At 40.7% G+C, this 17204-nt stretch overlaps 1 protein-coding gene across 1 annotated transcript in view; it reads left to right on the forward strand.

Moving 5' to 3' along the window:
* Positions 1-14389, forward strand: part of LOC118373750 (endoribonuclease Dicer-like) — a 65970-nt gene extending 51581 nt beyond the window's left edge. Inside the window, 6 exon segments of the mRNA XM_035759968.2 lie at positions 972-1227; positions 1516-1768; positions 1992-2260; positions 4048-4210; positions 4411-4486; positions 6473-14389. Coding sequence (XP_035615861.2) covers positions 972-1227; positions 1516-1768; positions 1992-2260; positions 4048-4210; positions 4411-4486; positions 6473-6638 — 1183 coding nt within the window. The 3' untranslated portion in view covers positions 6639-14389.
* The last annotated feature ends 2815 nt before the right edge of the window (positions 14390-17204 follow it).

Here is a 17204-nt window from a genome sequence, read left to right on the forward strand (position 1 = left end):
GCAAACCCGATGAGATGGCGTATTGCTGCAGAATGCGGTGGTAGCCATGCTGGTAAAGTGTGCCTTGAATTCTAAATAAATCACAGACCATTACACTTCCTCCTCCATGCTTCACGGTGGGAACCACACAGGCGGAGATCATCTGTTCACCTACTCTGCGTCTCACAAAGACATGGCGGTTGGAACCAAAAATCTCCAATTTTGAAAGATTTCCACCAGTCTAATGTCCATTGCTTGTGTTTCTTGGCCCAAGCAAGTCTTATCTTGTTTTTTCTGTCCTTTAGTAGTGGTTTCTTTGCAGTAATTCGACCATGAAGGCCTGATTCACATAGTCTCCTCTGAACAGTTGATGTTGAGATGTGTCTGTTACTTGAACTCTGTGAAGCATTTATTTGGGCTGCAATTTCTGAGGTTGGTAACTCTAATGAACCTCTCCTCTGCAGCAGAGGTAACTCTGGGTCTTCCTTTCCTGTGGCGGTCTTCATGAGAGCCAGTTTGATCAAAACGCTTGATGTTTCTTGAGACTGCACAATTGACTGACCTTCATGTCTTAAAGTAATGATGGACTGTCGTTTCTCTTTGCTTATTTGAGCTGTTCTTGCCATAATATGGACTTGGTATTTTACCAAATAGGGCTATCTTCTGTATACCACCCCTACCTTGTCATAACACAACTGATTGGCTCAAACGCATTAAGAAGGAAAGAAATTCCACAGGGGTGGCTACTTTGAAAAATCTTTGTTTAACACTTTTGATTACTACATGATCTCATATGTGTTATTTCATAGTTTGTGTTTTCACAATTATTCTACACTGTATAAAATAGTAGAAATAAATAAAAACCCTTGAATGAGTAGGTGTGTTCAAACTTTTGACTGGTACTGTATATTCTACCTAAATGTATGGACAGTGCATTTGGCATACCACTTAATTAATAAGGAGACATATCAAATGATTGTGAATTATTCCAGCTCGTGGGATGCCATGTGTTACCTGGACCCTAGCAAGGCAGGGGAGGAGGATGATTTCGTGGTGGGTTTCTGGAACCCGTCGGAGGAGAACTGTGGGGCGGAGTTGGGGAAACAGTCTATCTCCTATGACCTGCACACAGAGCAATGCATCGCTGACAAGAGCATCGCTGACTGTGTGGAGGCATTGCTGGGCTGCTACCTCACCAGCTGTGGGGAGAGGGCTGCTCAGATGTTCCTCTGCTCACTGGGACTCAAGGTATGGCCTTAGATACACCACCTCTCTCTATCGTCTACCTCTGCTGTTACTCTTGTGTTAAGGTAGACTCTAATCTATTAAAGTAACTCTACTGTTCTGTTAATGTTCACTCTAGTTATAATGTTCCTCAAGGTAATTGATGCCTGTGATAATGTTTATTATAAATAGCAGATGCTTTTATCCAAAGCAACTATGTGACCTATGGGAAAATCAAATGTACAAGTTACATTCCTGAGCCATTACATGAAGCATGACTTAATAATACAACCCATCACTATCATGAACCAGGTGTTACCGGTTGAGAGGAGGAGGCTGAAGGAGAAGGGCGGTGTCATAGAGGTCGTGAACCTTGACCTCCAGTATGGCTGGCTGAAGATCCCACCCCGCTGCATATTTGACCACCCGGACGCCGAGCTCACCCTCAACCACCTCATCTCTGGCTTTGAGAATTTTGAGAGGAAGATCAGCTACACCTTCCAGAACAAAGCCTACCTGTTGCAAGCCTTCACACATGCCTCCTACCATTACAACACCATTACTGGTAAGCATGAGTTTCCTACGGAATCTATTTCAAAATGGATGAATCCTAATGAAGGAATGCACATATTGCATAAGATTGCATTGTTTCTAAAATGTTGTAGTAATTCCAGAACGTTCTGTAGTGTGCCTTTTAATATAATTTTGTTCCATTGTAGAATGATTGACACTTCCTCTCCCTCATACTTCCTCTCCATTCTCCCTCCCTCCTTTTCTCTCTTTCCCAGATTGTTACCAGCGACTAGAGTTTCTTGGCGATGCAATTTTAGACTACCTCATAACGAAGCACCTTTATGAAGACCCGCGCCAACACTCTCCTGGCGTGCTCACAGACCTGCGCTCGGCGTTGGTCAACAACACTATCTTCGCCTCCCTGGCCGTCCAGTACGACTTCCACAAGTACTTCAAGGCTGTGTCGCCCGAGCTGTTTCATGTCATCGACGACTTTGTGCAATTCCAGCTGGAGAAGAACGAAATGCAAGGCATGGACTCTGAGGTGGGTTTAGGGTGGTCCCATCCCCGCAATTGTAAAGTTTGATTGCATCTCGAATGGCTCCCTGTAAGTGGTGCACTATATAGGGAACAGGGTGCCATTTGGGATGCATCCTTGTTGAAGAAGTGTGGTGTTTTGTTGTGGTAGTGTATTTACTTGTACTTTATGGATGTGGAACAAAAGTTATGTGTTTTCTTGGGTGTTTGTTTGTTTGTTGTTGTGGGTGTACATCTGTTGTACTCTTGTTCTATTGTTCCACATTTTCCCAGCATACCCCAGTGTATATTTCTACCAAGAAATCTTTGCAGAGACCTAATGATAGCTTTTGGCCTTGTTGATAATTACTAACATTTAAACATGTTTTGTGGGACATACTCATGTTTTTTTCTGCCCCTAACATAAAAGTCCCAAAACATAGGCTGTCAGTTCATATGAATCTGTTTTAGATTTAGATTTTGGAATGTTCAGTATAAAATTACATTTATATTAAATCCAGTTGGATTTAATTTATTTTTAAGTGCCTATCTTGGCAGTGAATCGGATCTCGTTTGAGCAGAGCTTGTTTTATGCCAAAGGGATAACATTTAAAGAAGAAAAACTAATTTAGGAAAATGTGTAAATATTTCCCCTTAATAGCTCAACTGGACGGCGGGGTCTCTGGGTCTCCAGTGTGTGTGAGGGTACAGCTGACTTTGTATTTGCTATTAAACGTAATACAGTAATAACTTTAAAGGCACAGTGCAGTAAAAAATGTGATTTGCCTGTGTTTTATATACATTTCCACACTGAGTTTGGAACAATACTGTGAAATTGAAAATGACAATTAAGCCCTTTTAGTGTAAGAGCTGTTTGAAAAGATCATCTGAAATTTCAGCTTGTTTTGGTGAGATGGAGTTTTGGTGACATCACCCGGTGGTAAGTTAGTTAATAGACCAATAAGAAATAGTTCCAAACCTCTCTGCCAATAACAGCGAATTTTCAGATTCTCCTTTCACTCAGGCTACTCCTTTCTTGAGAAATTGCTCTTTGAAGCTAAGTTTTGTTTCATTTTATACATTTTATTTTAAAACATTCACTGTAAGGTACTTAATTGTTAACCAGAAACAATTTAATATTGAGGTAAAAACAGTTGCATTGGACATTAAATACAGTTCAATACTTGTATTACTTGAATTTAACACTTGGCCTCCCAAGTGGCGCAGCGGTCTAAGGCTGCAGTGCTAGAAGCGTCACTACAGATCCGGTTTAGATCCCGGGCTGTGTCACGACCGGGAGACCCATGAGGCGGTGCACAATTTGGCTCAGCGTCGCCCGGGAAAGGGGAGGATTTGGCCGGCCGAGGTGTCCTTGTCCCGTCGCACTCCAGCGACTCCTGTGGCGGGCCGGGCGCATGCACACTGACACGGTCGCCAGTTGGACTGTTTCTCCTCTGACACATTGGCTGGCTTCCAGGTTAAGCGAGCAGTGTGTCAAGAAGCAGTGCGGCTTCTTCGGGGGACTGTAACTACCAATTGGATATCTCGAAAAATGATCTTCAGATATTCACATTTTCCAAAGGAAAATGCTCAATTCACTCTATAGCAAACATCTGCTTTTTTCTAAGCACATTTGTTAGTAGACATGAATATGATATCACATGGGAGTGTTCAGTCTGAGTTATTAGAAAGATGCCGTACTAGAGCACAGACCAAAAAAAACAACAACATTCAATACACTCGTGAGAACACATTTTTTTCCCACCTTAACAAAAAACGACTTTTACGGCATCTGTTATTCCCCCTTTCCTTCAGCTTCGGCGCTCAGAGGAAGACGAGGCGAAAGAGGAGGACATTGAGGTCCCCAAGGCAATGGGAGACATATTTGAGTCACTAGCCGGAGCAATTTACATGGATAGCAGAATGTCACTGGAGACAGTGTGGCAAGTGTATTATCCAATGATGAGGCCACTTATAGGTAAGGAGGAGAGCGAGAAACTACTTCTTCCACGTTTTGATTTTCTCTTTTCTGATTGTTTGGCAGTTAATGCAGGGAGGCTTTTAGTTTCAATGATTTACTAACTATTAATGTTCTCATATGTCTGTCCCAGTGATCATCATATTGAGGAGTTAAAAAGATGAGGATTCATGTTATAACGTTTTTATTTTCCCCCACAGAGAAATTCTCGGCTAATGTCCCTCGCTCTCCGGTGCGGGAGCTATTGGAGATGGAGCCTGAGACAGCCAAGTTCAGGTAGGAGGATTTCTGTTGTGTGTGTATACAGTGCATTCGGGAAGTATTCAGACCCCTTGGCTTTTTCCACATTTTGTTACGTTACAGCCTTAGTCTAAAATGGATTAAATTGTTAATGTTCCTCATCAATCTACACACAATACCCCATAATGACAATGTAAAACAGGTTTTTAGACTTTTTTGCAAATTGATCAAAATAAAAAAACAGGTAAAATATTTACGGAAGTATTCTGACCCTTTACTCAGTACTTTGTTGAAGCACCTTTTGTCAGCGATTACAGCCTCAAGTCTTTTTGAGTATGAGGCTACAAGCTTGTCACCTGTATTTGGGGAGTTTCTCCCATTCTTCTCTGCAGATCCTCTCAGGCTCTGTCAGGTTGGATGGGGAGCATCGCTGCACAGCTATTTTCAAGTGTCCCCAGAGATGTTAGATTGGGTTCAAGTCCAGACTCTGGCTGGGCCACTCAAGGACATTCAGACGCTTGTCCTGAAGCCACTCCTGTGCTGTCTTGGCTGTGTGCTTAGGGTTGTTGTCCTGTTGGAAGGTGAACCTTCGCCCCAGTCTGAGGTCCTGAGCGCTCTGAAGCAGGTTTTCATCAAGGATCGCTCTGTACTTTGCTCTGTTCATCTTTCCCTCGATCCTGTCTAACCTCCCAGTCCCTGTCGCTGAAAAACATCCTTGTAGCATGATGCTGCCACCACCATGCTTCACCGTAGAGATGGTGCCATGTTTCCTCCAGACATGACGCTTTGCATTCAGGCCAAAGACTTCAATCTTTGTTTCTTCAGACCAGAGAATCTTGTTTCTCATGGTCTGAGAGTCCTTTAGGTGCCTTTTGGCAAACTCCAAGTAGGCTGTCATGTGCCTTTAACTGAGGAGTGGCTTCTGTCTGGCACTCTACCGTAAAGGCCTGATTGGTGGAGTGCTGCAGAGATGGTTGTCCTTCTGGAAGGTTCTCCCGTCTCCACAGAGGAACTTTGGAGCTCTGTCAGTGACCATTGGGTTCCTGATCATCTCCCCCAATTCTTTAGCTCTAGGAAGAGTCTTGGTGGTTCCAAATGAAATGGCTATAAAGTAACAAAATGTGAAAGGATCTGAATACTTTGTGTGTATGTGTGTGTGTGTGTGTGTGTGTGTGTGTGTGTGTGTGTGTGTGTGTGTGTGTGGTACCAGTCAAAAGATTGGACACCTACTCATGCAATGGTTTTTCTTTATTTTTACTATTTTCTACATTGTAGACTATACTTGAAGACACTTTCAAATTCTTGACATTTTCCGCATTGACTGACCTTCATGTCTTAAAGTAATGATGGACTGTCGTTTCTCTTTGCTTATTTGAGCTGTTCTTGCCATAGTATGACTTGGTCTTTTACCAAATAGGGCTATCTTCTGTATACCACCACTACCATGTCACAACACAACTGATTGGCTCAAACGCATTAAGAAGGAAAGAAATTCCACAAATGAACTTTTAACAAGGCACACCTGTTATTTGAAATGCATTCCATGTGACTACCACATGAAGCTGGTTGAGAGAATGCCAAGAGTGTGCAAAGCTGTAATCAAGGCGAAGGGTGGCTATTTGAAAAGTCTCAAATATAAAACACTTTTTTGGTTGCTACATGATTCCTTATGTTTTATATCGTAGTTTTGATGTCTTCACTATTATTCTACAATGTGGAAAATTTGTTTAAAAAAAAAAGAAGAAAAACCATTGAATGAGGTATCCAAACTTTTGACTGTTACTGTGTATATTTTTTAACCGTTTTAGCTGGCTTGCTTACTTACTTGATTGCAATTATTATATTCTCTTTTCCATTACCTCACCCCCTACCCCATATATATTCTATAATTCACATATTATAGAATCTATATGCATTGTACAACATTTAATTAGTTTCTAGAATGGAAGCTTTCCTGACCATGTTACTAGGATGCCACTTCACTTTATTGTCCTGTATGTAATTCAATGCCCCCTTCCTCAGCCCTGCGGAGCGGACGTACGACGGGAAGGTCCGTGTGACAGTGGAGGTCGTGGGCAAGGGCAAGTTCAAAGGCGTGGGCCGCAGCTACCGGATCGCCAAGTCTGCTGCCGCGCGCCGGGCCCTGCGCAGCCTCAAAGCCAACCAACCTCAGGTCCCAAACAACTGAGCTTCACACGCTAACTAGCTAGCTACTGATGCTAGCTACTGATGCTAGCAACTGACGCTATCTACCGACAACTGTCGCTAGCCAGTAGCCACTGATGCTAGCTTGCTACTGATGTTAGCTAGTCGCCACTGATGCTAACTACTGACGCTAACCAGTAGCTACCAGTGCTAGCAACTGATGCTAGCTACCAACACAGTGCAGCATTAGTCCTGTATCTTCAGCCCTCAATGGCACAACCAAGGCAGCCAGGGAACGTTCTGTGGAGACATGGGGAAGTCACAACGAGAGCTGATCTAGTTGTAACGGATTTCACATTTTATTTTACATTTTTTGCAAACACAATCTTTCCTTTCATTCTGTTCTCTGCTTTGTGTAATCACAAGAGTGCTTTATTAACGTATAGCAAAGTGTTAAAAAGAAGAAAAAAAGGTCAGGTGTTGCTTTTGTTAATTTCTCACTTTTTATTTTTATTTATTTTACTTTTTGTTTGTTTAACCTTTGCTTTGTGTCAGTGAGATGTTAGGCGTATGCGTATTATGAGTAGTATTAGATTTGTACATAGTTCAAATCAAAGGTGTAAATCTAAAAACGCTATACTCCTCAGTCTGTGCACTCGTGCCAGTTTTAAAGCGGTTTTTAAAATGCTATTGCTAAGGAAATGGCAAGCAGAGGCCAGACCACCAGTGAAGACGACCAGTGTGGCCCACCTCTGTCTGAAACTCTGTCTTGAGATGCTATTCTTAGGATGCGTCTAAAATGGCACCCTATCCCCTATATAGGACCATATGGCCCTGGTCAAAAGTAGTGGACTATATAGGGAATAGGGTGCCATTTGGGACGTACCCTCAATCATTATTGCACTTATTCCATTAGGGTCTGTTATGTTCAGAATTGTGTGGTCGGATTGGACAACAAAATCCTATATGTAACAAAAATATATATATACATTTATGATGAAATATAAATATTATTTGCCTTACATACTAAGGCTCTCCCTCGTATCCTGAAAAAAAGAATAGGAATTCAACATTCCCGCTTACTGTAAATTTAAAAAATAGTTTTAAACAGCACTCGAGGATGCATGTTCGTGTAGCTTATGTATTAATAACCATGGCAACTGGATGGCTTATATAAACATTTATAAATCTATCAATATATCTAGAGGGAAAGAGATATGAAATGTTTATTATTATGGCATAAGTCGACAACTTTAGTCTCAAGTAATGTCTTTTGATACCAAGATTGATCATCTTTATTTTGTTGGTCATTTTGTAAGACTCAGAGCACCTTTTGAGTACAGTCTTTAGGACACAGGTTGTTCTTCTTTTTCAACAGAATCGTGGTTCACACATCCCTTCACTTTACCAAAGCTAATACAGATGTGACTCTACGGGGTTGCACATGTGAAGTCAGTTCCTAGGGATATGCACACCAGCCTTTTTGTTTAATGATTTACTTCAAACACATTGTGACGTAGCGTCCACGTTATGTGACTACATAGCCTCTTAGACTAAATGTCTTTTATTTTCTCTCAATAGTATCAATAAGCCCTCTTCACTTGAATACCTCAGTTGATTGCATGCATTTGTTTTTGGTGCTATGTTTTGTGTTGTATTAAGCTTGAATTTCTCATCCTTTTTGCACTGTAACTATAATACCTCTTTCTTTGACCTTTTTGAAATCTGTCAGTTGGGTTGGTTGTCCTGTTCTAGCAGCCTTCAAGCTGTAGTGGTTCAGTTGCATCGATGTTTTCTTTGTTTTTCTTCTCTCCCTGCCCAATTGATTTAATGCTTGATGATTTGGTGGGGTAAATCCAGAGGGTATTCTCATTCTGCACATACATGGGCCTAAACGAATGTCTTCCTTCTCTGTTGAGCATCAGTCCTCTTCAAAGGAAGAAGACATGAATTGGCCATGATCAGATGGAGGGGGCCTCCTGTACTGTAGCTTGTTGAAGTAAACCGATTGCACTCTATATCTCTCACCGTGTGTGGCCAGCGCAGTCTTAGTGTATGTCCAAGGCCTTTGCAAGACTACTTCGGATTCAGCCTTTTACGATTGTCACATGTCACACTGTGCGATGTTACCAAATTAAAATCTTGATATCAACCTTGTCAGATTGTAAGATTTTCTTCAGTTCTGTCGTCACATTCTGCGATTTGACTTGAGGCTACGTCAACTACAGCAGTGTAAAAACTGAAAGTCTGCATAGTTTTAACAAGCAACCTTTATATTTCCACTCAATCAAATCTGCTTCCCCAAAATAGCGTGGTCTCTGTGGTAGAACGTTTATTTTGATTGGCGATTTGGTGCATTTATCAAATTCCCATTAGGTAGCCCGATTTCAGCCTTGTCATGTAAACAAGAATATTAGGGAAATCATTCTTCTTACACAGCATATACATGTTTAAATGGAACTGTTATAGTAATCTGACTATTCACAATAATCGTATTATTGTGTGCCGTGTTCCTATTGGTCATTTACCGGAATCAGCTCGTACCACCAGCCACTCTACACCGAGCCTACGACCGTCAGCACGTAGCGGTACTTAATCGGCAGACCTGTCATACAGAACGAGCCAAGCCGTCCGACAATCGTTTACAACGGTGTGAAAGTGTCTGGAACAGCAAAATTGTGGCTGAAAACGGCTGGATTTGTACAGTCTGTGGGGGGCTTAAGATTCTAAGATTCTTTCTCACTCGAAAATGGCATTCCTCACAGATGTTTCATTATTTATCCTGTACACCTGTATTGTCCTAAAACAGTGGGTTGTGCAAGAAACTGAATTAAATAATTAATGGTTCCTAAAGTTGATGAATGAATTAGGAGGTTTGAAGAGGATTATATGGTGTTATATTTAATAGATATACAGTTGAATTCGGAAGTTTACATACACTTAGGTTGGAGTCATTAAAACTCATTTTTCAACCACTCCACACATTTCTTGTTAACCAACTATAGTTTTGGCTTGTCGGTAAGGACATCTACTTTGTGCATGACACAAGTCATTTTTCCAACAATTGTTGACAGACAGATTATTTCACTTATAATTCACTGTATCACAATTCCAGTGGGTCAGAAGTTTACATACACTAAGTTGACTGTGCCTTTAAACAGCTTGGAAAATTCCAGAAAAGTATGTCATGGCTTTAGAAGCTTCTGATAGGCTAATTGACATAATTTGAGGCAATTGGAGGTGTACCTGTGGATGTGTTTCAAGGCCTAACTTCAAATTCAGTGCCTCTTTGCTTGGCATCATGGGAAAATCAAAAGAAATCAGCAAAACCATCAAAAAAATTTGAGACCTCCACATGTCTGGTTCATCCTTGGGATCAATTTCAAAAACGCCTCAAGGTACCACGTTCATCTGTACAAACAATAGTACGCAAGTATAAACACCATGGGACCACGCGGCCATCATACCACTCAGGAAGGAGACGCGTTCTGTCTCCTAGATTTGAATGTACATTGGTGCGAAAAGTGCAAATTAATCCCAGAACAACAGCAAAGGATGTTGTGAAGATGCTGGGGGAAACGGGTACAAAAGTATATATCCACAGTAAAACGAGTCCTATATCGACATAACCTGAAAGGCTGCTCAGCAAGGAAGAAGCCACTGCTCCAAAACCGCCATAAAAAAGCCAGACTACGGTTTGCAACTGCACATGGGGACAAAGATTGTGCTTTTTGGAGAAATGTCCTCCGGTCTGATGAAACAAAAATAGAACTGTTTGGCCATAATGACCATCGTTGTGTTTGGAGGAAAAAGAGGATGCTTGCAAGCCGAAGAACACCATCCCAACCGTGAAGCATGGGGGTGGCATCATCATGTTGTGGGGGTGCTTTTCTGCAGGAGGGACTGGTGCACTTCACAAAATGGATGGCATCATGAGGATGGAAAATGATGTGGATATATTGAAGCAACATCTCAAGACATCAGTCAGGAAGTTAAAGCTTGGTCGCAAATGGGTCTTCCAAATGGAAAATGACCCCAAGAATACTTCCAAAGTTGTGGCAAAAAGGACAACAAAGTCAAGGTATTGGAGTGGCCATCACAAAGCCCTGACCTCAATCCTATAGAAAATGTGTGGGCAGAACTGAAGAAGCGTGTGTGAACAAGGAGGCCTACAAACCTGACTCAGTTACACCAGCTCTGTCAGGAGGAATGGGCCAAAATTCACCCAACTTATTGTGGGAAGCTTGTGTAAGGCTCCACCAAAACATTTGACCCAAGTTAAACCATTTAAAGGCAATGCTACCAAATACTGATCGAGTGAATGTAAACTTCTGACCCACTGGGAATGTGATGAAAGAAATAATTCTCTCTACTATTATTCTGACATTTCACATTCTTAAAATAAAGTGGTGATACTAACTGACCTTAGACAGGGAATTTTTACAAGGATTAAATGTCAGGAATTGTGAAAAACTGAGTTTAAATGTATTTGGCTAAGGTGTATGTAAACTTCCGACTTTAACTGTACATCTCATGTATGCCTCTGAGGCTTTCCGTCAGCATGGCAACTCATAAAATCCTACCATAGGTAAACTACCTCAGAAGACACTGCACTCTGCTCATTGCCAGGCCCTATGTCTTATTTAAATATACTGTATATCAGTACAAATAAACTTTTTTTTTCAGGACAAGACCAATTTGATGAATATCTATGGCAGTGACATATATGCTTAAGTCGTTTTACTGTGACATCTGTACTTAGAACAATCTAATATACACTAGCGTTCAAAAATGTGGGATCACTTAGAAATGTCCTTGTTGTTGAAAGAAAAGCTAAAATGTTTTGCCCTTTCAAATAACATCAAATTGATCAGAAATACAGTGTAGACATAGTTAATGTTGTAAATGACTATTGTAGCTGGAAACGGCAGATTTGTAATGGAATATCTACATAGGCCTACAGAGGTCCATTTTCAGCAACCTTCACTCCTGTGTTCCAATGGCACTTTTTGTGTTAGCTAAACCAAGGTTTGTCATTATAAAATACTAATTGATCATTAGAAAACCCTTTTGCAAGTATGTTAGCACAGCTGAAAACTGTTGTACTGGTTAAAGAAGCAATAAACCTGGCCTTCTTTAGACTAGTTGAGTATAGAGATGACTCCGGGATGATGGCCTTCTAGGCAGAGTTCCTCTGTCCAATGTCTGTGCTCTTTTGCCCATCTTAATCTTTTCTTTTTATTGGCCAGTCTGAGATATGGCATTTTCTTTGCAACTCTGCTGAGAAGGCCAGCATCCCAGAGTCGCCTCTTCACTGTTGACGTTGAGACTGGTGTTTTGCGTGTACAATTTACTGAAGCTGCCAGTTGAGGACTTATGAAGCATCTGTTTCTCAAACTAGACACTAATGTACTTGTCCTCTTGCTCAGTTGTGCACTGGGGCCTCGCCCGTTTGCGCTGTTCTGTGAAGGGAGTAGTACACAGTGTTGTACGAGATCTTCAGTTTCTTGGCAATTTCTCACATGGAATAGCCTTCATTTCTCAGAACAAGAATGGCTTGACGAGTTTCAGCAGAAAGTTCTTTGTTTCCTGCCAATTTGTGCCTGTAATTGAACCTACAAATGCTGATGCTCCAGATACTCAACTAGTCTAAGGCCAGTTTTATTGCTTCTTTAATTAGCGCAACAGTTTTCAGCTGTGCTAACATAAAATGATTAACTTGCAATGTCTACACTGTATTTCGGATCAATTTGATGTTATTTGAAAGGACAGAAAATTTGCTTTTCTTTAAAAAAACAACCCCAAACTTTTGAACATGGTGTGTATATATATATATATATATATATATATATATATATATATATATATATATATATATCATAATTATTTGCACTGATAAACAACATTCCCTCAGTTACTTGTATCTATTTGATGACTTATATCTTTGACAGACAAATAACGCAAACTAAAATGGTGCCTTTCAACTTATCGTATCCTAATCAAGCGAATACTGCAACTATTGTCTCGAAGGTTCAGAAAACTTGCCTACAGTAGCTGCAACGAGCCAAGCACTGTTTGTTCATAGTAGGTATGTGTATGTATGCATTACTATTAACCTGGTGCCATACATCATTTGGTTTCTGAACTTTGGTGTAGCCATGTAAATATGTGAAAATATACTATACTTGCTAAATGTATACTTTATTGACAACATCATTCCACTCACGTGTGACTTAAAGGGGGAGGTTTTTACTAAAACTACAGTGGTAGATATTCTGACAGTTTTTGTTTTATATCATATAGTTTGACATCGTATAGAGTGCAATCTGGATTCACGCTCTCAAGCAACAGTTGTGTGACCCCGAACTACAACAGCAAATGTAACATTCTTCTATATATTTTTTTTATACATCTTTTTAAATTATTATCATTATTATTATTATTATTATGTGTATATTTTTAGTTTATAAAAATTTGTTCCCAAAATGTGGAATTTCAAAGTGCGCACACAATGTTTCATGTGGGGGAGATTACTTAACAAGAATGTGAAATCACTCATATGGTGCCACAACCACACTGCTTTTTTTTTTCTCACGGATGAATTTACACCCTTAAGAAGTGCTAATTCAAGCTAAATGTTGCAGCATGATGCATTGCCTCCAACCTGAGTCTTAGTAAAGGTGTTTTATGGAAGTGTAGTTATAAAATTGGCCTCAATCAATTGCAAACTGGCAACGGATAATCATTTTTTGTTTTCTTTTTCTTTTTGTATATGTAGCACAATTGAGCATTGCACTTGGGCGCCATACTTTACCTCATGTCAGAGAAAGAGTTGAAAAAATTAAAAGTGTAGGTTATGTCATGGTTCTGTGACGAGGAGGGATAACTTGTGGTTTAGGCTTTGCTGGTATTTTACAATTGTATTTAAGAGGCAATGGATGAGAATTCTACAATGTGCATACAGCAGGATACCATCTGATGAAAGCACTGTAGTAAAAGATATCTACAATAGATCAGGGGCTAAAACGTATGTGTTGTGTATACCTTAAATGTAATTATTTGAATATTGAATTGTAATGTAACCCATAAACTACCATGTCCTCTGATAGGCATGACTTGAATTATGTTTGGTCCACTATCCCCCCCAGCTAGATTATGTTTGACTAGATCCACATGGTTTAGTGCATGTCCAATAGAAAGTTACCCCTACTCCACATTTTTTATTTTGCGTAATGTACTATTATGATTTCAATCTAAAAAACCTAACATTTTCCAGACCCTATACATTTTTAACAAGGGCTGGTATATTGGACAAGGAGTAAAAGTGTTGTTGTTTTTTTGTTAAAAGAAAAAAAATATATAACTTCTTGGATGACAAAATGTACATTAAATGAAATAAATCAAATGCACTCTTTATAGCAACAAGTTGCTTGCTGGTGGGTAGCGAAACCGGTGGATAGTCTGGACCGGCAGGGACTTTTAGGAATGAACTTGTGAGAATGTCATTGTCACCAAACAGCGGAACACCAGCAGAATTGAACGGAATGGAGTGGAACACTTGTTGATGCACTGATTTCAGTATGGGGAAATATGGGCCATTACAACCTGCAGCGGAATTTTAAGGGACATGGAAAAGAAAAAACCTCCACTAATGCTGTAATATCATGCTGCAGTGGGTTGAGGTCTGCACCTTATGGATCACAATTACCTTTAATATTCATTTTTTGTTTTGGTTCTCTTTTGTAATAATTGTAGCTGAGATTATCTACAATAAAGTTATGGTATGGTCGTTCATTCAGTTTTGTTGTTGTTATTAGTGAGTTTCCCTCTGTGATGCTTTAAATGTTTGTTGTTTTTTGCATGATGTATTTTGTCCTGTGTATTTTGAATCATGTAGTAATCAAAAAAGTGTTATACAAATCCTTCTTCAAAGTAGCCACCCTTTGCCTTGATGACAGCTTTGCACACTCCTGGCATTCTCTCAACCAGCTTCACCTGGAATGCTTTTCCAACAGTCTTGAAGGAGTTCCCACAAATGCTAAGCACTTGTTGGCTGCTTTTCCTTAATTCTGTGGTCCAACTCATCCCACACCATCTCAATTGGGTTGAGGTTGGTTGATTGTGGAGGCCAAGTCATCTGAAGCAGCACTCCATCACTCTCCCTCTTGGTCAAATAGCCCTTACACAGCCTGGAGGTGTGTTGGGTTATTGTCCTTTTAGAAAACAAATGATAGTCCCACTAAGCGCAAACCAGATTGGATGGAGTATTGCTGCAGAATGCTGTGGTAGCCACTGGTTATGTGTACCTTGAATTCTAAATAAATCACACGGTGTCACCAGCAAAGCACCGTCACACCTCCTCCTTCACGGTGGGAACCACGCATGTGGAGATAATCCGTTCACCTACTCTTGTTCTTATTGGTGTCCTTTAGTAGTGGTTTCTTTGCAGAAATTCAACCATGTAGGCCTGATTCACGTAGTGAACAGTTGATGTGTCTGTTACTTGAACTAAGTGAAGAATTTATTTGGGCTGCAATTTCTGAGGCTGGTAACTAAGAAACGTATCCTCTGCAGCAGAAGTAACTCTGGGTCTTTCCTGTGGTGGTCCTCATGAGAGCCAGTTTCATCATAGCGCTTAATGTTTTTGCAACTGCACTTGAAGAAACATTCATAGTTCTTGACATTTTCCTGATTGACTGACCTTTATGTCTTAAAGTACTGATGGATTGTCATTTCTCTTTGCTTATTTGAGCTGTTCTTACCATAATTTGGACTTGGTCTTTTACCAAGTTGGGCTGTCTTCTGTATACCTGATTGGCTCCACATAACTAATTGGCTCTAACAAATTAAAATGAAAGAAATTCCACAAATTAACATTTAACAAGGCGCACCCGTTAATTGAAATGCATTCCAGGTGACTGGTATGTGTTTGTGTGTTCGTGTGCGCAGCTGACCTCAGTACTACAACCCCGCTCTGGGAACTGTTCTGTCTACTCTTTATGGATGCTGTGAGGCTTCAGTCAGGCCAGCTCCCAAACCCCCCACCTTCCCCAGTTTATCACATCAGGGCCTATGGAATAGATTAAGTAGCTATTAACTATACACTCACCGGACAGTTCATTGGGTACACCCATCTCGCACTGGGTCGGACCCCCCTTTACCTCCAGAACAGCCTGCATTATTCAGGGCGTTCTATAAGGTGTCGGAAACGTTCCACGGGTATGTTGGTTCATGCTGACGCGATGGCATCATGCAGTTGTTGCAGAATGGATGGCGGTACATTCATGCTGTGAACAGCCCGTTCCATCTCATCTCATCTCAAACATGTTCTATTGAGTTGAGGTCTGGGGACTGACCAGGCCGGTCAAGTCAACTGAACTCACTATCATGTTCCAGGCAATGCTTTTCCACTCCTCAATTGTCTAGTGTTGGTGACAGTGTGCCCACTGGAGCCTCGTCTTGTTTTTAGCTGATAGGAGTGGAACCCGGTGTGGTCGTCTGCTGCAATAGCCCGTTCTGCACACCACTGTTGTACTGCACTGTTATCTGTCTGTCTGCAGCCCGCCTGTTAGCTTGCACCATTCTTGTCATTCTCTTTCAACAAGCAGTTTTCAACCACAGGACTGCCACTAACTGGAGTTTTTTTAAATTTGTTGCGTCATTATCGGTAAACCATAGACACTTGTGTGTAAAAAGCCCAGGATGGCGGCTGTTTCTGAGATACTGGATCTGGCGCGCCTGTCACCGACGATCATACCACCCTCAAAGTTGCTCAGGTCACTCGTTTTTCCCATTCTAACGCTCAATCGAACACCTCTCCCTACTTTATATAGCAAGCCACGGCCATGTGACTCACTGTAGGAGCGATCCATTTTCGTGAATGGGGTGGTGTACCTAATAAACAGGCTAGTGAGTCTCTGTTTACTTTTACACTTTCTCTGGCCTCTTTATGGGGTTGTGTTCAGTTTTTGTGCTTACAATGTGATCCTGCTTGCCAAGCTCAGGAAAAAAAGTGTTTTTCCTGCTTGGTGAGGAGAGAAATGACCTCATGTACAGATGTCTCACCAGACATTTTGATAAACACTTTATTGCACCTGCACAGTATTAATCCAAGATATAAATCTTACGTTTACTCTCAGAATTGTATTTGTATTATTTTTAACTGAGCGGTTATAGTTTTGGAGTTACTTTCTCTTGCTCCACAGCAATGCACTTTTTGCTTAACGTAACATCAGATCAAATGTTTAAGGGTTGTCTTAAGAACATGGCTCTTGAAGAGCCAGATCTCCCATTGCAAGGCAGTGCCTTTAGAAAATATTCACACCCCTTGACGTTTTCCACATTTTGTGTTACAGCCTGAATTCAAAATTGAAGTGTCACTGATCTACACACAATACCCCATAAAGTCAAAGTGGAATTTTGTGTTTAGAAAATATTAGAAATTAATAATAAATTAAAGGCTGAAATGTCCTGTCGATATTAAACCATTTTGCTATGGCAAGTTCAGGAGTAGAAATGTGCTTAATAAATCACAAGTTGCATGGAGTCATTCCGTGTTGAGTAATAGTGGTTAACATAATTTTTTCAATGACTACACAATCTCTGCACC

Source organism: Oncorhynchus keta, chromosome 35, assembly GCF_023373465.1.
Source record: "Oncorhynchus keta strain PuntledgeMale-10-30-2019 chromosome 35, Oket_V2, whole genome shotgun sequence".
Classification (NCBI taxonomy): domain Eukaryota; kingdom Metazoa; phylum Chordata; class Actinopteri; order Salmoniformes; family Salmonidae; genus Oncorhynchus; species Oncorhynchus keta.